Below are 27,277 nucleotides of genomic sequence, written 5' to 3' on the forward strand. Positions count from 1 at the left end.
ACATGTATCTGGACATGTCCAGCCAAGAGAGCTGTTACAGGAGGACATACAATAGTTATACTGTGAATGCAGGCTGTTCATATAAAAGGTGCTAACCTGCTCAATTGTCATACTTATCTATTATCCTCTTATCCATGGATGGTCTCCAAAATTTATGGGACCAAACTGTACCACAAGGTGTCGTGTATAAAATAATTTAGCAATCATTTTGATCCTTGATGTGAAACTTTCCAGTACTTGGTGATTTTTCACAACATTAAGCAAATGTAAGTTGCAAATAATGATAGTGAATGCGGTTCTGAAAATAATGTCATTAGGAATCTCAATAGGAAATAAATTTTATATAAATATATATATATATATATATATATATATATATATATATATATATATATATACAGTCCTATGAAAAAGTTTGGGCACCCCTATTAATCTTAATCATTTTTTGTTCTAAATATTTTGGTGTTTGCAACAGCCATTTCAGTTTGATATATCTAATAACTGATGGACACAGTAATATTTCAGGATTGAAATGAGGTTTATTGTACTAACAGAAAATGTGCAATATGCATTAAACCAAAATTTGACCGGTGCAAAAGTATGGGCACCCTTATCATTTTATTGATTTGAATTCCCCTAACTACTTTTTACTGACTTACTGAAGCACAAAATTGGTTTTGTAACCTCAGTGAGCTTTGAACTTCATAGCCAGATGTATCCAATCATAAGAAAAGGTATTTAAGGTGGCCAATTGCAAGTTGATCTCCTATTTGAATCTCCTCTGAAGAGTGGCATCATGGGCTACTCAAAACAACTCTCAAATGATCTGAAAACAAAGATTGTTCAACATAGTTGTTCAGGGGAAGGATACAAAAAGTTGTCTCAGAGATTTAACCTGTCAGTTTCCACTGTGAGGAACATAGTAAGGAAATGGAAGACCACAGGGACAGTTCTTGTTAAGCCCAGAAGTGGCAGGCCAAGAAAAATATCAGAAAGGCAGAGAAGAAGAATGGTGAGAACAGTCAAGGACAATCCACAGACCACCTCCAAAGAGCTGCAGCATCATCTTGCTGCAGATGGTGTCACTGTGCATCGGTCAACTATACAGCGCACTTTGCACAAATAGAAGCTGTATGGGAGAGTGATGAGAAAGAAGCCGTTTCTGCACGTACGCCACAAATAGAGTTGCCTGAGGTATGAAAAAGCACATTTGGACAAGGCAGCTTCATTTTGGAAACAAAAATTGAGTTGTTTGGTTATAAAAAAAGGCGTTATGCATGGCGTCCAAAAAGAAACAGCATTCCAAGAAAAACACATGCTACCCACTGTAAAATTTGGTGGAGGTTCCATCATGCTTTGGGGCTGTGTGGCCAATGCCGGCATCGGGAATCTTGTTAAAGTTGAGGGTCGCATGGATTCCACTCAGTATCAGCAGATTCTTGAGAATAATGTTCAAGAATCAGTGACGAAGTTGAAGTTACGCCGGGGATGGATATTTCAGCAAGACAATGATCCAAAACACCGCTCCAAATCCTCAGGCATTCATGCAGAGGAACAATTACAATGTTCTGGAATGGCCATCCCAGTCCCCAGACCTGAATATCATTGAACATCTGTGGGATGATTTGAAGCGGGCTGTCCATGCTCGGCGACCATCTAACTTAACTGAACTTGAATTGTTTGTCCAAAATACCTTTATCCAGGATCCAGGAACTGATTAAAAGCTACAGGAAGCGACTAGAGGCTGTTATCTTTGCAAAAGGAGGATGTACTAAATATTAATGTCACTTTTCTGTTGAGGTGCCCATACTTTTGCACCGGTAAAATTTTGGTTTAATGCATATTGCACATTTTCTGTTAGTACAATAAACCTCATTTCAATCCTGAAATATTACTGTGTCCATCAGTTATTAGATATATCAAACTGAAATGGCTGTTGCAAATACCAAAATATTTAGAACTAAAAATGATTAAGATTAATAGGGGTGCCCAAACTTTTTCATAGGACTGTATATATATATATATTACAAATAAATAATAATTAAATAATAATCAATAAAATTATTTGATCTAAAAATAGAAATAACTACTAAGCATACCTATAAAATGTTATCAAATAAATACAGAGCTGTCATAAAATGATGCAAGTTAATGATTTATTTTGGCTCTGGTCCAGAAGAGCTCTAACAAGGTTTCTTTATGTCAAATTTTTTTAACTTATCACCAATAAAACCTGCAGGATAATTCTCATATAAAATAATAAATCCCGGTTAACAATTATATTTCACTTTGTACCTCAGCCATATTTTAGAAATGACTATTTGTTTGACATTCTGTTGAGACTACTGGCGTTGTAGAGGACAGTAATGATCTGCCCATTTCCTTACAATATCTTTACAAGAGTTTATAATAACCTAGCACCATGGAGAAGAAGCTGTTTAAGGCTGAAGCCCCACGTTGCAGAAACACAGCTTTTTTTTTGTTGCAGATTTTGTTGCGTTTTCTGAGCCAAAGCCAGGAGTGGATTGAGCAGAAGGACGAAGTATAAGAACTTCCTATATATTCCCCATTCCTTTTGTAGGCATTCTTGACTTTGGCTCAAAAAAACGCAACAAAATCTGCAACAAATAGCTGCGTTTCCGCGACATGGGACCTTAGCCTAAGTATTTCCCTGTGGTCAATACATAATATATAGTACCAATGTGTCAGGTGGGAGTGTCCTCGACTCACCTGTGGGTCCACATACCATGCATACAGAATATCCCTATGGTGGGACTATTAGGGGACCTGCACACGGAGTTACGCTCCGCTCATTCTGAACGTAAAACTCATTCAGAATGGGCGTGTAAAAACCAGATACGCACGTATCACATTGAAAGCAATAGGGAAAAAAGCCTCCCATTGATTTCAATGGGTAGCGCACGTTTGCCGGCACCCATAGAAATCAAAGGGATCTGGTTTTTACGCACTCATTCTGAACGAGTTTTACGTTCAGAATAAGCGGAGCATAACTCCGTATGCAGGCTCTCTTAAAGGATTATTTTATCTTACCTTACATACATATTCAGAAAAAAACAGATCAAACTCCTTCAAACTTAAACACTCAGGTTAGTTTGTTTGTTAATGTTAGGAGAACCTCGGCCGGCCGGACCCAAAAGGGAACTGTAGCCGGCCGCCAGCAGGAGCGCTGAGGGGAATACCCGGCAGAAGCGCTTCTGCCGGCGGCCGGCCGCAGTTCCCCTTCAGGTTCGGCGGCCGAGGTTCTCCTTCAGGTCTGCCCCTTAGTGATCCTGCCTGCGGCAGGGGATCTCCCTCAGCGCAGCCAAGTCTATCTTCAGGATCGTCCTTGAGAGAGCAGTCGCGCCAGCTCCCTCCTCCCTCCAGTGGCATGGCGGCGCCTGACGTTTCCCCTCGGACCAGGACATCATCAGAGAGCATCTCTGCTGTTACAGTGGAGTTGTCGGTTGGTATGGCGACCTCTATGGAGCAGAGCGGCGCCATTATAGTTACAGACCCAGCATCCGGACCCAGCATACAGACACCGGGGCGGGTGCCGGGGCCCACAGCATCGCCACACTCCTGGCAGGAGCATGGCGATGCTGTTCATTTCAAAGGGTACTTCTGCTAGCAGGCCTGGAACACAGATACACACTGGTTGCGGGCCTGAAATTACGTGACCACATCACCCGGCGTGTGATGGAGTGGGGGGGGTGGGGTCTGCGTTCCGGGCCTGCTAGCAGAAGAACCGTAAGTACTTCTGCAGTTTGAAATGAAAATCATCGCTCATACTCCTGCTATGAGTGTGGCGATGCAGTGGCCTGGCACTCGCCCCGGTGTCTGTATGCTGGGTCTGTAACTATAAATACTGCTGAATTACCGTATTGACTTGAGTATAAACTGAAAAACTGTGCTGAAAAACTCAGCTTATACTCAAGTGTATACGGTATGTGTGTTTTTTGGTTGTTTTTTTTACGTCCCACAAGGGGACTTGAAACTGGGATCTCAGATCCCCAGTGCAATGTCCTGCAATACATAGTATTGCAGAACATTACACTATAGGTCCTTTGGGAACTGTGAATAGGTAGTTAGAGTGCGGGTTCCAATAGATGACAGGATAAAGGGGGGCCATCTTGTCCCCGAGGGTGCGGAGAACTCTATTGATCATGGCATCCAAGGCGTTGACACAGTTGGAAGTAATGCTGCAGGCACAGCTCCTGTGTCCACGGCATTACAGTGCCATACTATCATGGCTCTGAGAGTTATCTATACGCTTCGTGCAACGTAATAGTATGTTGTAGAGCGTGAAGAGTTTGAATGTTGATGTTATCTTCTGCTGGACCTTATGGGCCCATAACTATGTACAGCTCAGTATTTAGTATTTTCATGTGCCAGTATGAACCTTAAGTTATATTCACATCTTATTTTCCTTCAATAAGAGTTAGACATTGGAAGGACTTTTGGCATACCCATACCTCCGATGGAAGCCCATGACCTATTTCATTCTATAGTCACTTCCGCCCATTAAGCCCCTCCCTCATTGTTTCCTCCTCTCGGCGCCCCCTACTGCCCCAAGTACAGTGGCCAGATTAGCATGACCTACAAAATATTTTAGTTATATGACTCTTCCCTCTAGATCTGTCTTCCCCAAGATGTCATCGCATCATGGTGTACTGTCATCAGGTTCTTCCTGGGCACTTTTACTGTCTGTGTGAAGCCCCATGGGTGACAAATACAGTGGAATCTGGCACCCAAATGAACTCACTGTAAAAAAGGATGTAGTTAATAAACAGTGAAACCTCTCCAAAAGACCATTGTTTTAAATCTTTTGACCCGGACCAGATTTCATATATTATACATGTCGGCCATATTTCTGGATGGAAGACCACTTTTATGGAAATTTGGGTGGTATATCAATTTATTATATTTTTTTTTGACCGCAAGGACACGCTTTTGGTTTCCGACAATGAACATATTTAACTTGTACTTTTTTGGATTTTTCCAATCATACAAGTTAAATGGAAACCAAAAAGAAGTCTATGTATTATGGATGCTGCATGTTTCAAAAATATTTATTCCTATAACTAATGGTGTCGCTAGATGACCATTGCCAAATGAAGGATTGCAGCAAAAGCGTTCAGCTAAGTGGTAATGAATGAACAAGATGGAAGGGAAACAAGAACAAAAGCCAGAGACTAGCTACTGTCCAAGAAGTAGAAGAAGACTGCTCCAAAGAGTCCATCAATTCTCATTTTTAAGGTGCTTATTTGGGCATTTTGGGGCATGAATGTTTTTTATTGCTTATTTTTAATGATTGTAATTGTAAGGTTTATTTTTATACTTTTGTGTGCCTATATAAACAGTTTACCAGGATTCTAAGTTAGAGCTGCATTTACATAATGAAATTATCTATTATCGTTGGTATCTGCTTCAGATACAACAAAGATTAAAGCATACTGGGACCTGGACAGTGTTAGGCGACTGCTTAGTATTTTGGAATAAGTCATATTCTGAATTGTATTATTTTATTTCATTCTACAGTGGTTCAGTGGTGGTTAGCCATCTTGCCAGCAGAAATGCTGTTCTGGGATGGGATTAAAACAATGGCAAAATCTCAATAGTCTGAATTTTCTCAACATGGATACCTGAGTATGTTTCCACCGATATTCCAAAAACATACTGACGCTCGGTTCAAATCTGCACTTGCCATTTTATACGGGGAGAGAAAAATATTGCAAGCAGCGCTTTTCTCTCCCCATTTTTGAACCTTTTCGAGTGAAAACTGAACGGAAACCACGCAGACCCCGTTATAGTCTATGGGGTCCATGTGTTTCCTAAGGTAACCGCATTTTTATGCAGATTAGGTTTCCATTTGGGGGTCCACAAGCGCCCCCTCCCGAACGGAAACACATACACAGATGGGAACCAAGCCTGATAGGTACTTCCTTTAAAACTGACCATAATAAGGTCTCAGTGGTGACATGTCTGATATCACTGGTGACAATCTCCATATAAAACTACAGAATATTTTAACACTATAAAACACTATTTTAACACTATAAATAATGATGGAGTCTGCCATTCCATGGCTATTGCCAAAAACCTTGACAGAAACCTAAAAGACTCCATTATAAGTCAGCGGTATCCATCAGCATTCATAAGATCTGAAAACAGATCCTGGATGTTAGTGTAAATGCAACCTACAGTATATATTATTATACAATACTATATAAATACAATAGATACACAACATAGAATATTCATTTTCATTATGTATTTTGCCATCATTTCATGTTACATATACACACGTATAAAATATTCAAATAAAACCCATCAATAGACCAATAAAAACACTATAAAACCTCATAAATCAGTAAATATTTAACACATCTAAAGTACATCATATGAGCAAAGTCATCTTACCACCTCCGCTGTAAAGTAGTTGCATATTCTCAAACTCCAGAGACGTATATGTTGGGTCTAATACATCACTATAGTTGGCCATTTCCATGTCCATGACTGAATTGGTCATCTTCATTGTGGCTTAGGCACTAGAAGACTGGAGGACTTCAAGTAATAAGATCTATTCCTTATTCCTCATGAGCGGTGAAGACAAATCTTTGAAACTAAATCTGTGTAGAAGGAGGAGCCGTAGAAATCCTTCTGCGTGCTACTTCTACCTTTACCTCCTTTTTTTATGGTGGCTCCAGGTAATACTTGTGATAGTCTTGGAATGCTCAGTGGAATATTCTTATCAGAAATGTTTGTCATGTTTTTCTCTCTTTTCTTCAATGTAGGCAAACTTAAAGGATACCTTGCAAGTGACATATCTGCATTGTGACTAATAAACTTGCCTAAGCTTATCTTGAACTTATACTTTACATCGTAAAGAGCAACCTATGTACACAAAAGCTGGAGGATCATTTATCTCACCCATCGTGTCAATTACAATTGTAAAAAAATGTCATATAAACTTTCCGAATGGATTATTGAAATAATAAATCACTGTATAACATGAATATCAAGAATCATTGATAGCAGTGGTCCCCTCCAGTGGAACAGTGGTGGCTTTTGGATTGACCCCAATTCCTCCATTGTGACTTTTATATAATATAAAATATGCATCAGTTGAATTACTTGTATTTTTTTTGTATTAGCCATTCTTTTAACAGTCACACTGTCTTGTTGTAATACAATAGAAAATTTCAGATTTACGTAGCAAAGTCACACCCAATATATTCATATATAGTATAATAAGAGTGCAGTTATTATACTTTAATTTATTTATTTTTTTATATGGTTTTTTTTTTTATTCCACAAAACACTTGTACATGACATACGTCACTTGTACATGTCGTATTAAAGAACTCATTCAATATAGTACGTAATAGGATGTCACTGCTGCAAAAAGCCAATTCGTGAAATTTCTTCCCTACTATGAATTCTACCAACAAATGTGTTAAAAAGTGGAAGTGCTCAGGAACCACAGAACACCAGCCACAAAGTGGCAGTCTAGATTGGCAAGTTCTGAGGCATATAGTACATAAAAGTTGCCAGCACTTTGCATATGCATCGTGACACAGGCCCGGGTCATGTGACGTCCCATCATTGAAGATGGGCAACATCAGCGGGGAGTGCAGCAGAGCTGGGGATAGGTAAGTAAGGGCGGGTTCACACCTGCGACTGGTCTCTGCTTTGTCGGTTTCCATCTTCTGTCCAAGAAACCCTGACAGGAGACGGAAACCCGGCAGTCAGTGTCTGCCCGTGAGCGTCTTCTGGTCTCCGTGGCAAAACTGTTTTTTTTTTTAACCAGACACAAAGTCCCACATGTCCGACTTTGTGTCCGGTTGAAAAAAAAACGGAGACCAGAAGACGCTCACGGCAGACACTTTGAAAACCCATTCAAATGAATGGGTTTAAAAAGTGACTGCCGGTTTCCATCTCCTGTCTAGTTTCTCAGGCAGAAGAAGGAAACCTGCAAGGCGGAGATTGGGCGCAGGTATGAACCCGCCCTAACAGAGGTTTTATTTCATATACCCCCCCCCCCCCCCGGTTTCCAATTTTTATACTTTGGGGTCTCAAAAGAATTTTAGACTAAAATATATGGCATAGACAGCTAAGTGAACACTGCCATCATCATGTACTATAAACAGAACACATGGTAAGTTATAATATCATTGTATTTAGGACCTAACAGTAATATAACATGCCTTACATTGACAATGGTTCTGGTTGTATGATAAATACACTAACTTTATTTTTAAGCTGTGGGAAAGGTAGCGTAAATGACTTGACTTTGTAGTATTACACATAGTTTATATCATAAAGATAGTTCCTTGTTCAAACATGCCTACTTATACTTAATAAAGTGAACACCCTTATCAGTCTTTACAGATAACAGGTTGGGTTTGTCTATCTTATCTGTAGGACTATTACATTTGTACTATTCTTTATTAGATCTAATCATGTCCAGAAATCAAGCAGAATACAAGCCAATGCCATACCAATAAAATCAAGGTTATTGCTACAAAACACTTTTCACAGAATTCAAACTTTTTTTTTTTTTTTTTTTTAATTCAAGCAGTTTATGCAGAGTCTATCGGAGATTCCAGGGAAAACTTTTGTAAATATTTCCCATTGTGAATATTTCTAAGGCAGGCAAAAGTAAATTTACCTAAAACAGAGCCCTCCGACTCATGACTTTCCAGCTGTTGGCAACCTATCACTCCCATGGTGCCCTGTCAAGATATATTAGTTGTACAGATGTGTCCACCTGTACTTTAGCTTGAATTTCGTCAAGGACTCAAATTTCTCATTAAAACACATTAAATACAGTATTACAAATAGGCACAGACTAGTCAAGAGGTGAGCGAGTGAATCCACCAGTGGGCTCCTGAGCCAGGTGAGCCCCGAGCGCCCCCTGGCATGCATAGTACACTCATTGTACTTCATAGAGATACTCATACGTATCTCATACTAGGTTATGCGATGGTATAATATACTAGGTAGAGCATCTTGCTGCCTGAGGCCTGTTGTTGTTTGGGCATATACCCTGGCTCACTAATAGCGCCCAAGTTCAGAGCAAGAGCCAAACAGCAAGTTACCAACAGGTCCCAGAGACAGAAACAATATTTGCACATAGCTTCATAGTGAGCCCCTAGAATGAATTTTAGAGGTGGCCCCTAGTCACCCTTGTCCAATAGCATGCCAGAAAACCTTTGACAGTCTGAAATTAACAACACAGCTAGTGAATGCCCATAGGTAGAGACATATAGGATAGACATCTTGTGACAAAGTATCACAAAATCATGTTTTTTTATTTTGTTGTTTTTTATGAAAGCTAGTCATCTCATGACATCGATCTTGAGATATGCTAAGAAGAAAGGAAAAGAAAGACAAATCTATATGCCATGAAGAATTTAAGTTGGAAGGGAAATCTGTTGGGACATGTATTTTTAGGATGTAATACTGTAGGATGTGTGTAACTGTATAGCCCTGGGCTGTTGAAATCAAACCACTGGATTTTGTATATGGCACTATGCTGGTGAGTATTAATTTAGGGACATTATTAGTTGTGGCCACACACCAATGAACTATTAGGTTTACTCTTTTGTATCACTGAAGTATTTGTTAATATATATGAGGTACTATGGACCCATCTTTGGTATCTGAGACTTCTTAGATTTTTATTTTGCATATTATTTTTGCAGAGCCCTCATATAGGGCTCACAATATACATTTTCCCCTATCAATATGTATTTGGAGTATGGCAGGAAGTCCAAACAAGCACAGGGCGAACATAGAAACTCCTTGCAGATGTTGTCTTTGTCAGGATTCGAACCCAAGACTCTAGCACTGCAAGGCTACAGTGCTAACCACTGAGCCACCATGCTGCCTCCTTAGCTTTTTATTTACCTCTTAGGACTTTCATAAGGAAGGATGGCGGATGGTCAGAACATAAGCCTCAGAACAATCTATACAAACCAAATAAAATCTATTGAACTTTGCCGACTCTACTGTACAGTTTTGCGTTCCTTCAGACAATTCTTTTTGTTTCCTACAGATGATAACTGCTACCTTTTTCTGCTTACAACCCACAACAGCTGTAATTTGTAGAGAAATCCATAATGGGGTATTTAATTTTTTTTTAACCAGTCATCCCCATTACAAATAATAAAATACCTATTTTTTCTAGTTTATTTTTACACTGATTGTTTCATTAGATTTTTTCTTATACATCCATTTTATCAGATATTTTTCTTCTTGTCCCAATACTGTACAGCTAAAAAAAAAAAATGAAGCAAACACAAAGCGCCAATTTATTAGGACTTGCTCTTTATGTTTTCCGGTTTTAATCCATGTGTGCGATTGCGTCAAATGCCCCAGAATTATTAAGAAGCTCTGACTACTAGTGCATGTCAGGAGCTACTGTGTGCCAAAAGTCTTTAGGTAAAGGTAGATTAACACTAACATTGGAAGTCCATAATGATAGGGTCCGTTACAAAAAAAAAAAAACTAAAAAAAACCAAATGAATGCCCATCATAATGAATGGTAAACGGAGACTATACTGATATCAGATCAGTTAGTGTCCGTTATTATACTGTTCCGTTTTTTATGCGGGGGTGGTTGTTCTGCTTTATGAGCATGTTCAGAAAAAAGAACAGACAGAAATAATAGACAGTATAATGGACAACTGTCTGTTATCGTCTGTCATGCGTCCGGTAGCCATAGACAGCATTGTTAAAAAAATAATAGACACTTGACATCCGTCATCGTCAAAAGTCTGCTATCTTGAATGGAGTGAAAAGTCCTGCACCCTGTGTGATCACCTCCACCAATATAATGGACCTGTGGTAGATTTGATGATAATGGACACTAAAGGACAACAGAATTAATCCCATTGAAATTAAAGAAAATTTTTGGCTAATCTGTTGGTGTCCATTGTTAACATTTTCTAACGGATGCTAACGGACACTAACAATGTCAAAGTATGAACGTCCCTTACAAATATCTTGGCCTACTGTTTTAGCCTACTATGATCCCTGCCTGGCCTGCACACTTTTTATAAAAGTAGGGCATTTGGCCACAAAGGGCAAAAAGTCACAAATTTTGTGCAAAACCCCTGTCCTGCAATAAAAAGTAACCTGACATACAAGGCATTATAAATCAACCTTCTAATCTGTACAGGAGCTGAAGAAAACAGTATCTATCTATCTATCTATCTATCTATCTATCTATCTATCTATCTATCTATCTATCTATCTATCTATCTATCCATCATCTGTTTATCTCTATCTATCTATCTATCTATCTATCTATCTATCTATCTATCTATCTATCTATCTATCCATCCATCCCTCCATCATCTGTTTATCTCTATCTATTATCTATCTATCTACCTATCTATATACACATATGCACACACTATGTTTTTTCTTATAAGTTTTTGTACTGTTTGCAGTTTTGTTCTGTCCTCACTGCAGTTCAAGTCCTCAAGTTCTGGCCTTCTTGAGCTTCCGTCATCAGATATCTCTTACTTATTTGCTGACATTTGGACATTATACAGCTTTTTCAGCTAATTACAAAGTGCTATAAAATCTGGATTAAATCAGCCAAATACCCGGCACAGCTTCCATGTGACACTTATCACACAGATGAGTTGGCGAGCCTGGTATTCCTTCTGTAACCAGATATGTATTGATTATTTAATCAGTAGTACTACATTAACAATGTGATGTTAAACTATAACCAGCCAACAAAGTATTGCTGGATACCAAGTATTCAATGCCAGCATTACTGGTTACTGGAAATGGACAGATGTGATAGACAGGCTAGAATGGGAATGTGTTATGGATGTTGGAAACTGGGCTTCATACAAGCCATTTTTGCAGTTATAGTTTTTGTAGTGATTTTTTTTTTTAGATTTATCAGCTACAGCAGCAAATCAAAAAAACGATGATGTGTACTAGATAAAGCAGCACATTGTTATTTGTGGTACTTCTACATTTATTCCTATGGCAATGTGTGACCACTGCTTAATAATCTACCATATTATTCTAGGTACATATTAGTGTTGTAATCTCTGTCATTTGGCTCTGACTGGCCGAATGACAGAGAGCTGGACTGCTAAAACAGAGGTAGCACATAGACACCATAGACCCATTGACTATTAGTTAGTAGGGTGTCCGCCATTTTCAAATTGAAAATGTTGTAGTACAAAGTCTTCTGTGTAGGTCTTCTCTTTCCACCCACTGACTTTGAACCTTTTACCTTCAACCTTATACAATCATATGTGGTCCTACCACTGGCTTGGTCCAGTAATCCGTCAATCAGTATCAGTATAAGCAAAGCTATAAGACTGCTACTTACTTAGCAAAGTAGTGTAACCTGTATTCTCCCATGTTTGTGTGGGTTTCCTCTTGGCACGCTGGTTATCTCTCACATGCCAAAAATATACTGATGGGTAAACTGGTTTCTTGTGTTGGGGATGAGCACCTATATAGCATTCGCTATACCCCTACTACATGACAATCCCTACACTTTCAGTTCCTTGGTGAGAAAATCAGACTACAAATATTTTAGTTGGCTTACTTTGAGCCACAATAATTCTACACTATTTTGACACATTTTGGCTCACTGCGGCACATCTAAGCCTCACCCCCCCTTTCTGAGAATCCATAGCCATATGTCTAGCATAGTGAAAAATTGTAGCCCAAACTAGATGCACCAATCTGTGCCAAAGATGTGCGGCTTTGTCCCATAGATGTGCCATGTTTATGCCAGTGTCCAGTCATAACCACAATAGTAAATCTGCGCCAGAATAAGAGAAAACCAATATGGATGAATATGAAAGTATCGAATATAATTAGACAAAAACATAGGACATTTAAAACATTAAAGGCCAAAGATTTGGAAAAAGTGTCAGTCTTTGCTGATGATTAGAGATGAGCGAACACTAAAATGTTCGAGGTTCGAAATTCGATTCGAACAGCCGCTCAATGTTCGTGTGTTCGAACGGGTTTCGAACCCCATTATAGTCTATGGGGAACAGATACTCGTTAAGGGGGAAACCCAAATCCGTGTCTGGAGGGTCACCAAGTCCACTATGACACCCCAGGAAATGATGCCAACACCTCTGGAATGACACTGGGACAGCAGGGGAAGCATGTCTGGGGGCATCTAACACACCAAAGACCCTCTATTACCCCAACATCACAGCCTAACAACTACACACTTTACACACTCAATACCACCTCTCTGACAGTAGGAAAACACCTTGAAACATGTGTATTTGGCACTTGCAGTGAGGAGAGCTTGTCACCAGCAGTGAATTTGGCCCTTGTAGTAAGTTGAGGTTGGCACCAACATTTGTTTTGAAAATCAGGGTGGATTGAGCCTCTAACCAGCAGAGTTTGGGCAAATTCATGGTGGAGGGAGCCTCTAAAAACCCCAGTTTGGACCAATTCATGGTGGAGGGAGCCTCTAACCAGCCCAGTTTGGGCAAATTCATGGTGGAGGGAGCCTCTAAAAAACCCAGTTTGGACCAATTCATGGTGGAGGGAGCCTCTAACCAGCCCAGTTTGGGCAAATTCATGGTGGAGGGAGCCTCTAACCAGCCCAGTTTGGACCAATTAATGGTGGAGGGAGCCTCTAACCAGCCCAGTTTGGACCAATTAATGGTGGAGGGAGCCTCTAACCACCCCAGTTTGGACCAATTCATGGTGGAGGGAGCCTCTAACCAGCCCAGTTTGGGCAAATTCATGGTGGAGGGAGCCTCTAACCAGCCCAGTTTGGACCAATTAATGGTGGAGGGAGCCTCTAACCACCCCAGTTTGGACCAATTCATGGTGGAGGGAGCCTCTAAACAGCCAAGTTTGGACCAATTCATGGTGAAGGGAGCCTCTAAAAACCCGTTTGGACCAATTCATGGTGGAGGGAGCCTCTAACCAGCCCAGTTTGGGCAAATTCATGGTGGAGGGAGCCTCTAAACAGCCCAGTTTGGGCAAATTCATGGTGGAGGGAGCCTCTAACCAGCCCAGTTTGGACCAATTAATGGTGGAGGGAGCCTCTAACCACCCCAGTTTGGACCAATTCATGGTGGAGGGAGCCTCTAAACAGCCAAGTTTGGACCAATTCATGGTGAAGGGAGCCTCTAAAAACCCGTTTGGACCAATTCATGGTGGAGGGAGCCTCTAACCAGCCCAGTTTGGGCAAATTCATGGTGGAGGGAGCCTCTAAACAGCCCAGTTTGGGCAAATTCATGGTGGAGGGAGCCTCTAACCAGCCCAGTTTGGACCAATTAATGGTGGAGGGAGCCTCTAACCAGCCCAGTTTGGACCAATTCATGGTGGAGGGAGCCTCTAAACAGCCAAGTTTTGGGAAATTCATGGTGGAGGGAGCCTCTAACCAGCCCAGTTTGGACCAATTCATGGTGGAGGGAGCCTCTAAAAAACCCAGTTTGGACCAATTCATGGTGGAGGGAGCCTCTAAACAGCCCAGTTTGGGCAAATTCATGGTGGAGGGAGCCTCTAACCAGCCCAGTTTGGACCAATTAATGGTGGAGGGAGCCTCTAAACAGCCCAGTTTGGGCAAATTCATGGTGGAGGGAGCCTCTAAACAGCCCAGTTTGGGCAAATTCATGGTGGAGGGAGCCTCTAACCAGCCCAGTTTGGACCAATTAATGGTGGAGGGAGCCTCTAAACAGCCCAGTTTGGGCAAATTCATGGTGGAGGGAGCCTCTAACCAGCCCAGTTTGGGCAAATTCATGGTGGAGGGAGCCTCTAACCAGCCCAGTTTGGACCAATTAATGGTGGAGGGAGCCTCTAACCAGCCCAGTTTGGACCAATTCATGGTGGAGGGAGCCTCTAAACAGCCAAGTTTTGGGAAATTCATGGTGGAGGGAGCCTCTAACCAGCCCAGTTTGGACCAATTCATGGTGGAGGGAGCCTCTAAAAAACCCAGTTTGGACCAATTCATGGTGGAGGGAGCCTCTAAACAGCCCAGTTTGGGCAAATTCATGGTGGAGGGAGCCTCTAAACAGCCCAGTTTGGGCAAATTCATGGTGGAGGGAGCCTCTAACCAGCCCAGTTTGGACCAATTAATGGTGGAGGGAGCCTCTAACCAGCCCAGTTTGGACCAATTCATGGTGGAGGGAGCCTCTAAACAGCCAAGTTTTGGGAAATTCATGGTGGAGGGAGCCTCTAACCAGCCCAGTTTGGACCAATTCATGGTGGAGGGAGCCTCTAAAAAACCCAGTTTGGACCAATTCATGGTGGAGGGAGCCTCTAAACAGCCCAGTTTGGGCAAATTCATGGTGGAGGGAGCCTCTAACCAGCCCAGTTTGGACCAATTAATGGTGGAGGGAGCCTCTAAACAGCCCAGTTTGGGCAAATTCATGGTGGAGGGAGCCTCTAAACAGCCCAGTTTGGGCAAATTCATGGTGGAGGGAGCCTCTAACCAGCCCAGTTTGGACCAATTAATGGTGGAGGGAGCCTCTAAACAGCCCAGTTTGGGCAAATTCATGGTGGAGGGAGCCTCTAACCAGCCCAGTTTGGGCAAATTCATGGTGGAGGGAGCCTCTAACCAGCCCAGTTTGGACCAATTAATGGTGGAGGGAGCCTCTAACCAGCCCAGTTTGGACCAATTCATGGTGGAGGGAGCCTCTAAACAGCCAAGTTTTGGGAAATTCATGGTGGAGGGAGCCTCTAACCAGCCCAGTTTGGACCAATTCATGGTGGAGGGAGCCTCTAAAAAACCCAGTTTGGACCAATTCATGGTGGAGGGAGCCTCTAAACAGCCCAGTTTGGGCAAATTCATGGTGGAGGGAGCCTCTAACCAGCCCAGTTTGGACCAATTAATGGTGGAGGGAGCCTCTAAACAGCCCAGTTTGGGCAAATTCATGGTGGAGGGAGCCTCTAACCAGCCCAGTTTGGACCAATTCATGGTGGAGGGAGCCTCTAACCAGCCCAGTTTGGGCAAATTCATGGTGGAGGGAGCCTCTAACCAGCCCAGTTTGGACCAATTAATGGTGGAGGGAGCCTCTAACCAGCCCAGTTTGGACCAATTCATGGTGGAGGGAGCCTCTAACCAGCCCAGTTTGGACCAATTAATGGTGGAGGGAGCCTCTAAACAGCCAAGTTTTGGGAAATTCATGGTGGAGGGAGCCTCTAACCAGCCCAGTTTGGACCAATTCATGGTGGAGGGAGCCTCTAAACAGCCCAGTTTGGGCAAATTCATGGTGGAGGGAGCCTCTAACCAGCCCAGTTTGGACCAATTAATGGTGGAGGGAGCCTCTAACCAGCCCAGTTTGGACCAATTAATGGTGGAGGGAGCCTCTAAACAGCCAAGTTTTGGGAAATTCATGGTGGAGGGAGCCTCTAACCAGCCCAGTTTGGACCAATTCATGGTGGAGGGAGCCTCTAAACAGCCCAGTTTGGGCAAATTCATGGTGGAGGGAGCCTCTAAAAAACCCAGTTTGGACCAATTCATGGTGGAGGGAGCCTCTAATTAGCCCAGTTTGGACCAATTAATTGTGGAGGGAGCCTCTAACCAGCCCAGTTTGGACCAATTAATGGTGGAGGGAGCCTCTAAAAAACCCAGTTTGGACCAATTCATGGTGGAGGGAGCCTCTAATTAGCCCAGTTTGGACCAATTAATTGTGGAGGGAGCCTCTAACCAGCCCAGTTTGGACCAATTAATGGTGGAGGGAGCCTCTAACCAGCCCAGTTTGGACCAATTCATGGTGGAGGGAGCCTCTAAACAGCCCAGTTTGGGCAAATTCATGGTGGAAGGAGCCTCTAACCAGCAGAGTTGTGGGAAAGCAGGGTGGAGGGAGCCTCTAACCAGCAGAGTTGGTGGAAATCAGGGTGGAGGGAGCCTCTAACCAGCAGAGTTGGGGGAAATCATGTTGGAGGGAGCCTAGTATTAGCAGAATTGTGCAACGCTTATGGTGGATGAGTATGAGGATGCGGAGGAATTGGAGAGGTTGAGTACAGACATGGAGTTTCATGTTGGGGTGCTTTACACAGGTGGGCACAAAAATGACGGCTCTACCCAGTGGTGGTTCATTTTTATCAAAGTGAGCCGGTCGGCACTCTCAGCTGACAGACGGGTGCGCTTGTCAGTGATGATGCCACCGGCTGCACTGAACATCCTCTCAGATAGGACGCTGGCGGCAGGACAGGACAGCACCTCCAAGGCATATAGGGCAAGTTCAAGCCACAGGTCCAACTTCGACACCCAATACGTGTAGGGCGCAGAGGGGTCGGAGAGGACAGGGCTGTGGTCGGAAAGGTATTCCCGCAACATGCGCCTATACTTCTCACGCCTGGTGACACTAGGACCCTCCGTGGCGGCACTTTGGCGAGGGGGTGCCATCAAGGTGTCCCAGACCTTAGACAGTGTGCCCCTCGTTTGTGTGGACCGGTGAGAACTTGGTTGCCTACTGGAGGAACTGCCCTCCCTGCCGCCACTGTCACATGCTGGAAACATCTCCATCATATTCTGCACCAATTGCCTGTGGCAAGCATTGATGCGATTGGCCCTCCCCTCTACCGGAATAAAAGACGAGATGTTGTTTTTATACCGGGGGTCAAGGATAGCAAAGATCCAGTACTGGTTGTCCTCCATGATTTTGACAATACGCTTGTCGGTTGTAAAGCACCCCAACATGAACTCAGCCATGTCTGCCACAGTGTTAGTTGGCATGACTCCTCTGGCCCCACCGGAAAGTTCAATCTCCATTTCCTCCTCATCCTCCATGTCTACCCATCCGCGCTGCAACAATGGGACGATTCGAAGTTGCCCGGAAGCCTCCTGTATCACCATCACATCATCGGACAACTCTTCTTCCTCCTCCTCCTCCTCCTCCTCCTCCTCCATTAAACGCAGTGAAGCGGACAGATGTGTGGACCTACTCTCCAGCTGTGACGGATCGGATGCTATCCCTAACTCCTCTGTGTGATCTGAGTTATCCCTGATGTCAATCAGGGATTCTCTCAGAACACACAAGAGCGGGATTGTAAGGCTCACCATCGCATCCTCAGAGCTCACCCTCCTTGTGGACTCCTCAAAGACCCGTAGGATGTCACAAAGGTCTCTCATCCATGGCCACTCATGGATGTGAAACTGAGGCAGCTGACTTTGTGGCACCCTAGGGTTTTGTAGCTGGTATTCCATCAAAGGTCTCTGCTGCTCAACCACTCTATTCAACATCTGAAACGTTGAGTTCCAGCGTGTGGGGACGTCGCACAAAAGCCGGTGTTGTGGCACATGCAGGCGTTGCTGGAGAGATTTTAAGCTAGCAGCGGCTACTGTCGACTTGCGAAAGTGGGCGCACATGCGCCGCACTTTCACCAGTAGCTCTGGAACATTGGGGTAGCTCTTTAGGAAACGTTGCACCACTAGGTTGAAGACGTGGGCCAGGCATGGAACATGTTGGAGTCCGGCAAGCTCCAGAGCTGCTACCAGGTTCCGGCCGTTATCACAAACGACCATGCCTGGGCCCAGGTGCAGCGGCTCAAACCATATTGCCGTCTCATCGAGGAGGGCATCCCTCACCTCGGAGGCAGTGTGCTGTCTGTCCCCCAAGCTGATCAGCTTCAGCACAGCCTGCTGACGTCTACCAACGCCAGTGCTGCAACGTTTCCAACTCGTAGCTGGGGTCAATCTAACAGCGGAGGAGGAGGCGGTGGCGGAGGAGGAGGCGGTGGCGGAGGAGGAGGCGGTAGAGGAGGAGGAGGAGGGGGGTGTTCTTCTCGTGTCCCTGCCAGGAATGTTAGGCGGGGAGACGAGGTACACCGGGCCAGTTTGGGAAGCAGTCCCAGCCTCAACTACATTCACCCAGTGTGCCTTCAGTGAAATGTAGCGTCCCTGTCCGCATGCACTTGTCCACGCGTCGGTGGTCAAGTGGACCTTTGTGCAAAGCGCGGAACTAAGGGCCCGCCTGATGTTGAGTGACACGTGCTGGTGCAAGGCGGGGACGGCACACCGGGAGAAGTAGTGACGGCTAGGGACGGCATAGCGAGGTGCCGCAGTTGCCATCAGGTCCAGGAAGGCGGGAGTTTCAACAAGCCGGAACGCCAACATCTCCTGGGCCAGCAGTTTAGCGATGTTGGCGTTCAAGGCTTGCGCGTGTGGGTGGTTAGCAGTGTATTTCTGCCGCCGCTCCAATGTCTGAGAGATGGTGGGTTGTTGTAAAGAAACGCCTGATGGTGCCTTTGATGGTGCAGGAGAAGGAGATAAGACAGGACCAGGGGAGGATGAGGTAGAAGTCAACAAAGTGGCGGAGGCAGATGAAGTGGTGTCCTGGCTCGTCCTCTGGAGTGCATCGCCAGCACAGTCAGCAGTGGCAGTGGCAGAGGCAGAGGCAGAGGCAGTGGCAGTGGCGTGAACGGCAGGCGGCCTTTGTCCTGCCGTTGCTGCCTGCCACTGATTCCAGTGCTTGGATTCCAAATGACGGCGCATTGAAGTGGTGGACAGGTTGCTCTTCTCAGAGCCCCTAATCAATTTCGAGAGGCAAATTGTGCAGACAACACTATATCTGTCCTCGGCGCATTCCTTGAAAAAACTCCACACCTTCGAGAAACGTGCCCTCGAGGTGGGAGTTTTTCGGGGCTGGGTACGAACTGGAACATCTTGGGAGATTCCGGGTGTGGCCTGGCTTCGCCTAAGCTGCTGACCTCTGCCTCTGCCTCTAGCTACCCTTTTTGGTGCTGCACCTGCCTCAACATCCACACTACTTTCCCCGCTTGACATCCCCCCTGTCCAGGTCGGGTCAGTGTCCTCATCATCCACCACTTCCTCTTCCAACTCCTGTCTCATCTCCTCCTCCCGCACAATGCGCCAGTCAACTGGATGCCCTGACGGCAACTGCGTCACATCATCGTCGATGAGGGTGGGTTGCTGGTCATCCACCACCAAATCGAACGGAGATGGAGGAGACTCTAGTGTTTGAGCATCTGGACACAGATGCTCCTCTGTTAGGTTCGTGGAATCGTGACGTGGAGAGGCAGGTTGAGGGACAATGAAAGGAGCGGAGAACAGCTCTGGGGAGCAGGGACAGTTTGGGTTATTGTTCTGTAAAGCTTCGGAATTTTGGGAGGAAGGAAGACAAGACTGTTGGGTAATAGGAGGAGAGGAGGCAGAGTCTGACTGGCTGCTGGACAATGTGCTGTAAGCGTTCTCTGACAGCCATTGCAAGACCTGTTCCTGGTTCTCGGGCCTACTAAGGTTTGTACCCTGCAGTTTAGTTAATGTGGCAAGCAACCCTGGCACTGTGGAGTGGCGCAATGCTTGCTGCCCCACAGGAGTAGGCACGGGACGCCCTGTGGCTTCACTGCTACCTTGCTCCCCAGAACCATTCCCCCGACCTCGCCCACGGCCTCGTCCACGTCCCTTTCCGGGAGCCTTGCGCATTTTGAATTCCTAGTTAGAAATTGGCACTGTATACCAGTAGTAAAAATTGTGGGTGCACGTAACCCCAATATATTCTTTGAATTCCCAGTCAGACACTGGCACTATATGGCAGTAGCAAGAAATGAGGGTATTTGTATTCCCAATATATTCTTTGAATTCCCAGTCAGACAATGGCACTGTATACCAGTAGTAAAAATTGTGGGTGCACGTAACCCCAATATATTCTTTGAATTACCAGTCAGAAACTGGCACTATATGGCAGTAGCAAGAAATGAGGGTATTTATAACCCCAATATATTCTTTGAATTCCCAGTCAGACAATGGCACTGTATACCAGTAGTAAAAATTGTGGGTGCACGTAACCCCAATATATTCTTTGAATTCCCAGTCAGACACTGGCACTATATGGCAGTAGCAAGAAATGAGGGTATTTGTATTCCCAATATATTCTTTGAATTCCCAGTCAGACAATGGCACTGTATACCAGTAGTAAAAATTGTGGGTGCACGTAACCCCAATATATTCTTTGAATTCCCAGTCAGACACTGGCACTATATGGCAGTAGCAAGAAATGAGGGTATTTGTATTCCCAATATATTCTTTGAATTCCCAGTCAGACAATGGCACTGTATACCAGTAGTAAAAATTGTGGGTGCACGTAACCCCAATATATTCTTTGAATTCCCAGTCAGACACTGGCACTATATGGCAGTAGCAAGAAATGAGGGTATTTGTATTCCCAATATATTCTTTGAATTCCCAGTCAGACAATGGCACTGTATACCAGTAGTAAAAATTGTGGGTGCACGTAACCCCAATATATTCTTTGAATTACCAGTCAGAAACTGGCACTATATGGCAGTAGCAAGAAATGAGGGTATTTGTATTCCCAATATACTCTTTGAATTCCCAGTCAGACAATGGCACTGTATACCAGTAGTAAAAATTGTGGGTGCACGTAACCCCAATATATTCTTTGAATTACCAGTCAGAAACTGGCACTATATGGCAGTAGCAAGAAATGAGGGTATTTGTATTCCCAATATACTCTTTGAATTCCCAGTCAGACAATGGCACTGTATACCAGTAGTAAAAATTGTGGGTGTACGTAACCCCAATATATTCTTTGAATTACCAGTCAGAAACTGGCACTATATGGCAGTAGCAAGAAATGAGGGTATTTATAACCCCAATATATTCTTTGAATTCCCAGTCAGACAATGGCACTGTATACCAGTAGTAAAAATTGTGGGTGCACGTAACCCCAATATATTCTTTGAATTCCCAGTCAGACACTGGCACTATATGGCAGTAGCAAGAAATGAGGGTATTTGTATTCCCAATATATTCTTTGAATTCCCAGTCAGACACTGGCACTATATGGCAGTAGCAAGAAATGAGGGTATTTGTATTCCCAATATATTCTTTGAATTCCCAGTCAGACAATGGCACTGTATACCAGTAGTAAAAATTGTGGGTGCACGTAACCCCAATATATTCTTTGAATTCCCAGTCAGACACTGGCACTATATGGCAGTAGCAAGAAATGAGGGTATTTGTATTCCCAATATATTCTTTGAATTCCCAGTCAGACAATGGCACTGTATACCAGTAGTAAAAATTGTGGGTGCACGTAACCCCAATATATTCTTTGAATTACCAGTCAGAAACTGGCACTATATGGCAGTAGCAAGAAATGAGGGTATTTGTATTCCCAATATACTCTTTGAATTCCCAATCAGACAATGGCACTGTATACCAGTAGTAAAAATTGTGGGTGCACGTAACCCCAATATATTCTTTGAATTACCAGTCAGAAACTGGCACTATATGGCAGTAGCAAGAAATGAGGGTATTTGTATTCCCAATATATTCTTTGAATTCCCAGTCAGACAATGGCACTGTATACCAGTAGTAAAAATTGTGGGTGTATATAGCCCCAATTCTATTGCTAGGGGACTTGCAGGGTATTTCTGGGGTGAAGGTGGGGGGGCACACCGTTGGAACGGGTATCGGGGTATATATCGGGTATACGGGAATACACTGACAGTGTATTCCATTCAGGATCCTGGGAAAGCTGGGTTGCGGCGATTGAGCCCGTCAGTGCCACGTTACACTGACAAGCTTCTCCCTGGAATTTAGCTCTTACAAGAGCTGTTGGTTGTCTTCTCCTTCCTATCCTAGCCTGTCCCTGCCTACCCAGAATCTAAGCCCTAGCTAGCTGGACTGAAACCTCCGTCCTCGGTGAATTGCAAGCTCAGAATGACGCGAAGCTGGGCGTCGCTGTTCTTTTAAATTAGAGGTCACATGTTTTCGGCAGCCAATGGGTTTTGCCTACTTTTTTCAACGTCACCGGTGTCGTAGTTCCTGTCCCACCTACCCTGCGCTGTTATTGGAGCAAAAAAGGCGCCAGGGAAGGTGGGAGGGGAATCGAGTAATGGCGCACTTTACCACGCGGTGTTCGATTCGATTCGAACATGCCGAACAGCCTAATATCCGATCGAACATGAGTTCGATAGAACACTGTTCGCTCATCTCTACTGATGATATAAAACATGGCTGATTAATTTATTTTTAATGTAGATTGTGAGCCCCATATAGGGATCACAATGTACATTTTTCCCTATTAATATTTCTTTGGAGTATGAGAGGAAATACACGCAAACACAGGGAGAGCATACAAACTCCTTTAAGTTGTCCTTGGCAGGATTCAAACCAAGGACTCCAGTGCTGCAATGCAATGCAGTGCTAACCACTGAGCCACCATGTTGCTCCTTTGGCTGATTAATTTTAATAGTAATTAATGTAAAGTAATGTACCTAGGCCAAAGTAATCATATTACTGCACATACACTGAGTGGCCAAAAGTCACGGGAAGGCGTGTTCCAGTGCCAGTTGTGTCGGATATGACGCTGAAACAATGTGACACGATGAGGCCTATAGCGCTAGTGTCGCCAGGATATCTGAGCAGTCTGATGCAGACAGGTGTCTCATGGACATGGCAGCACTTCACAAGTTAAGTGACTTTGAACATGGGATGATAATCAGTTCAAGACGCATAGGGCTTAGAATTTTGGTGATTACCCGGGAATTTAGGTTTTACGAGGTCAACAGTGTCTCGGATGGACCTGCAATATCGCAGAGACAACGTTGGCAACTGTGTAAACTGGTGTACCATGAGTGTTCGATGAATGGACGTTACATTACCTCCGCAGAGTAACACAGGGGTCTCAACAGTCTACTGTGGGTCAAATTGTTGCCGATTTGAATGTGAACTTCTCCGCATAGGCATGAACAGTCGATGCCTGACCCGTGGCCCTTTGCTGATGCCACAACACAGAGCTTGAAGACTGGCAAGGGCCAGCGACCATTGTCATTGGACTATGGAACAGTGGCAGCATGTGGCATGGTCTGATGAATCTCGGTTCCAGTTGTACAGAGCTGATGGGCATGTGAAAGTGTGGCATATGCCTCATGAAGCCATGGATCCTGCATGCCAACAGAAATGTGTCCAGGCGGGAGGTGGCTCCGTCATGGTCTGGGCCATGTTCACGTGGTCCTAATTCGGCCCCATTGTCTGCGTGCAGGGATCTTTCTGCAAATTTTTGGATCATACTTTGATGAGAAGTTCCAGGAAGTTATTCGACTTGTCGTAAAGGAAGAAATAAACACCAGGGTGCAAAAAAGTTGATCATTCTAGACCTAACTCTAGCGAACAAATACTGTATATTGTGAGTTCAAGCCTTACCTGTAAAAAATTGTTTAAAAAGTTATATTAAATTTAGTTGCTGAGTTGTTGAGACCTGCATGTAATTTGTGTATAAAGCAAAAGGAAACCACATGGACTCCATAGACTATAATGGGGTCCACGGGTTTCTAAAGTAACCTCTTTTTTATGCGAATTAGGTTTCCGTTTGGGGGGTCCCCAAGTGGACCCCTCGAACAGAAACCTGAGCGTAGATGTGATCCTAGCCTAACTCGGTCATCAATCCGTTTACATCCATTAAAAAAGGATCCATTGATTTCTATTGGGTCTATGAACAAACATAAAACGGGTCTTTTTTTTACCTGCCCATTTTTTCTGTCAGTCAAAACAATGGATGTGTGAATATACTCAATCACTCTCATGTGAATAAGGTCTAATAGGCAGCGCTCCCCCTGAAAACATATATAGTTGAACTTATCTTGGAAGAAATAACTCTGCCTTTCTATTGCCCCAGTGTGTCAATGTTGACCCATCATTTTACATCCTTCACACATTCCAGGTTGGGCAGTAGAGGAAGCTGAAAGCTATATTGCTCGTGCAGGCGGTTGCACTTATTTAGCTTGTTAATGGTTCCCTATCTAAGGGATCAGCGGAGAGACTAGCTTAGATCACTTCTAAACACATATTGTTATATTATATCCTTTCTTCTATATGTTTCACGGTTTACATCAGAATGCAATGAATATGCCGAGCAACATTTCTATTTGCTATATTTTCATATTCTCAGTGCTTTTGCAGAGCTAATCCTACACCCATTAGTAGGGCCATAAAAGAGCCTAAATTGAACACAAAGCAATAAAGTGATCATATTGCAGCCTGTTTATTTAGACTTGCATCTTAATGACGGGACCTTTGTACCTGGTATCGCCTGGAACCGTCCATCTTTACCTTCCAGTATTTCTTTGCTGCAGTTAGAGGCATGCACCTTACTAGTCTAATTTATGTGATCAGCAGTCGTGTAATCTGTGTCCATCAAAGAATATAATCTGCAACTATGAGAAGAGGGCACAGTGCTGTGTAAACAGTGGTGCAAGATGCGTGTCAAGCCAAACTCTGTGTGTGTGTGTGTGCGTGTATGTGTGTGCATGTGTGTACGTGTAGCTGACATTGCGTTATGTTGTAGAAATATATCTGATCAGTACTTATCAACAAGGATATTGAGTATTGAGTCTGCTCAGATCAATGTTAGGCTAGGTTCACACCTGCGTTGGGATTTCCGTTCTTCAGGTCTGCTTGGGGACCCGAAAAATGAAACCCCAATCTGCTTAAAAAGCGCTTACCCACGGATTATAGACTATAATGAGGTCTGCTGGGTTTCCACCCAAAAAATGCAGAGAGAAAATTCTGCTTGCATTCAACTGGAATGGGAGACGGAATCCCCAAACAGCCACCCAATGCAAATGTGACCGTAGCCATACACCAACCAAAATTATCAATGGTAGAGCTTATGTTTCTACACTACTCACAGATTAACCCCTTACCACCATGTGACATACACTTTTTTTTAATTTAAATTGTTGTTGCAAATTTTGAACAAGATAACAAGGTCCAAAGCAGACAAAAAAAAAAAGAAAGAAACATAAAAAAATACAAAAAAGAAATACACTAACAATACAAATAGATCAAAACGGTACAGGACCATCAGGGAAACCTCCAAGATGGTCCAAGCGGGCAAGGTAATAGAGGGTTGAAGAAGAAATAGATGGAGGCATGAAAAGAAAAGGTAGAGCACAGGGGGAAGGGAGAGAAAGAGAAAAAAAAGGGGGGAGGGGGAGAAGGGTGGAAGCAAACAGAATGGGGAAAAGAGGATAGGGAGGGTAGCAAGGGAGGTGCGAGTGGGCGGGGTGGGGGTGAACGGAAGGCAGACCAACTAGGAGGTCCGCATCCAGTGGACTCTAGGGCCATTACCAAAAAGGGAAGACAACAAAGCTGTAAGAGTAAAGATTAGAGATGAGCGAACAGCACGCTCCCATAGAAATGAATGGAAGCACCTGGCACGGCGACTGGCCGCCGGCAAAGTGTACGTGCCAGGTGCTTCCATTCATTTCTATGGGAGCGTGCTGTTCAGATCGGCTGATCCGAACAGTGTTCGCTCATCTCTAGTAAAGATATATCCATCCGTGGCAATCCACCATACAATTACAGCAAATACTGTATCTGCTAATCTAAAATGGCACAAGCTGAAAAGCAGAACATGCACCATATGAGGTGAGCTGTTTTAATGTATTGGGGGCCCAGTGCAAACCTTCTGAAAGTGGGCCCCCCAATGCACCCCCATAATTTAATTTTCCCTGCCTCTCACAACCACCAATGTTACATTAAAAAAAGCAAAAAAAAGAATAATCCCCAAACATCGTTCTCATAGACCTGCAGGCTCTGACTGTAATGTCTGTGGCTCGGTGCTCATTGCTCTCCCCTGCTGCAGACATTAACAGCTGAAGGCTGAATAATGGAGCTAACTGCTGCATGCTTCACTATAGTATTCAACCTCTATCTGTGTCCTCCCTTTCTCAGCCTAATGTACCCCTGCTATGCAATCATGGCTGCCGATCATGGAAGTTGGGGGGGGGGACCATTTACCTTGTCTCTACCATAGTTTAATAAAATGCAACCTACTGCAATACAGATGTTTATGGAGGGGACTGCTGGGGGCTGAGGCTGTTGGATGGAACTAAAAAGATATTTTAAAGGTTTTAGAAATTATTTGACAATTGATACTGCTGCATCTGAAAATATCCAAACTATTAAATTATATCTACTATCTATCCAAAGATTTACCACAGAATAAGTACGTCCACAAGAGAATTACATACCTAGGAGCACCATGTGCATAAAATGTCATCAATTGTATCAATTCCTAAAGCAGATTTTTTTTTCAGCCTGCAAAAAACTCAGTGTGAACATACCCTTATATGGTGAGTTAGCAGCACAGCCCCTGACATGTAAATGTTAGGGCGGGTTCACACCAGCGCCCGATCTCCGTTATGCATGTTTCCGTTTCCTGCCTGAGAAACTGGACAGGAGACGGAAACCGGCAGGTAGTTTTCAAACCCATTCATTTGATTGGGTTTGAAAAGTGTACCCCTGTGCCCGTCTTCT

General features: G+C 43.8%; 1 protein-coding gene across 2 annotated transcripts in view; it reads right to left on the reverse strand.

Moving 5' to 3' along the window:
* The window catches only part of HNF4G (hepatocyte nuclear factor 4 gamma), a 57,178-nt gene extending 50,641 nt beyond the window's left edge, over nucleotides 1-6,537 (reverse strand). For both annotated transcript variants that reach the window (XM_075272124.1, XM_075272122.1), the window contains exon 1: nucleotides 6,421-6,537. In XM_075272124.1, the coding sequence (XP_075128225.1) occupies nucleotides 6,421-6,535 (115 nt within the window). In that variant the 5' untranslated portion in view covers nucleotides 6,536-6,537. The remainder of the gene's footprint in view (nucleotides 1-6,420) is intronic.
* Nucleotides 6,538-27,277: the final 20,740 nt, after the last annotated feature.

This window comes from Leptodactylus fuscus, chromosome 4 (assembly GCF_031893055.1).
Source record: "Leptodactylus fuscus isolate aLepFus1 chromosome 4, aLepFus1.hap2, whole genome shotgun sequence".
NCBI lineage: Eukaryota > Metazoa > Chordata > Amphibia > Anura > Leptodactylidae > Leptodactylus > Leptodactylus fuscus.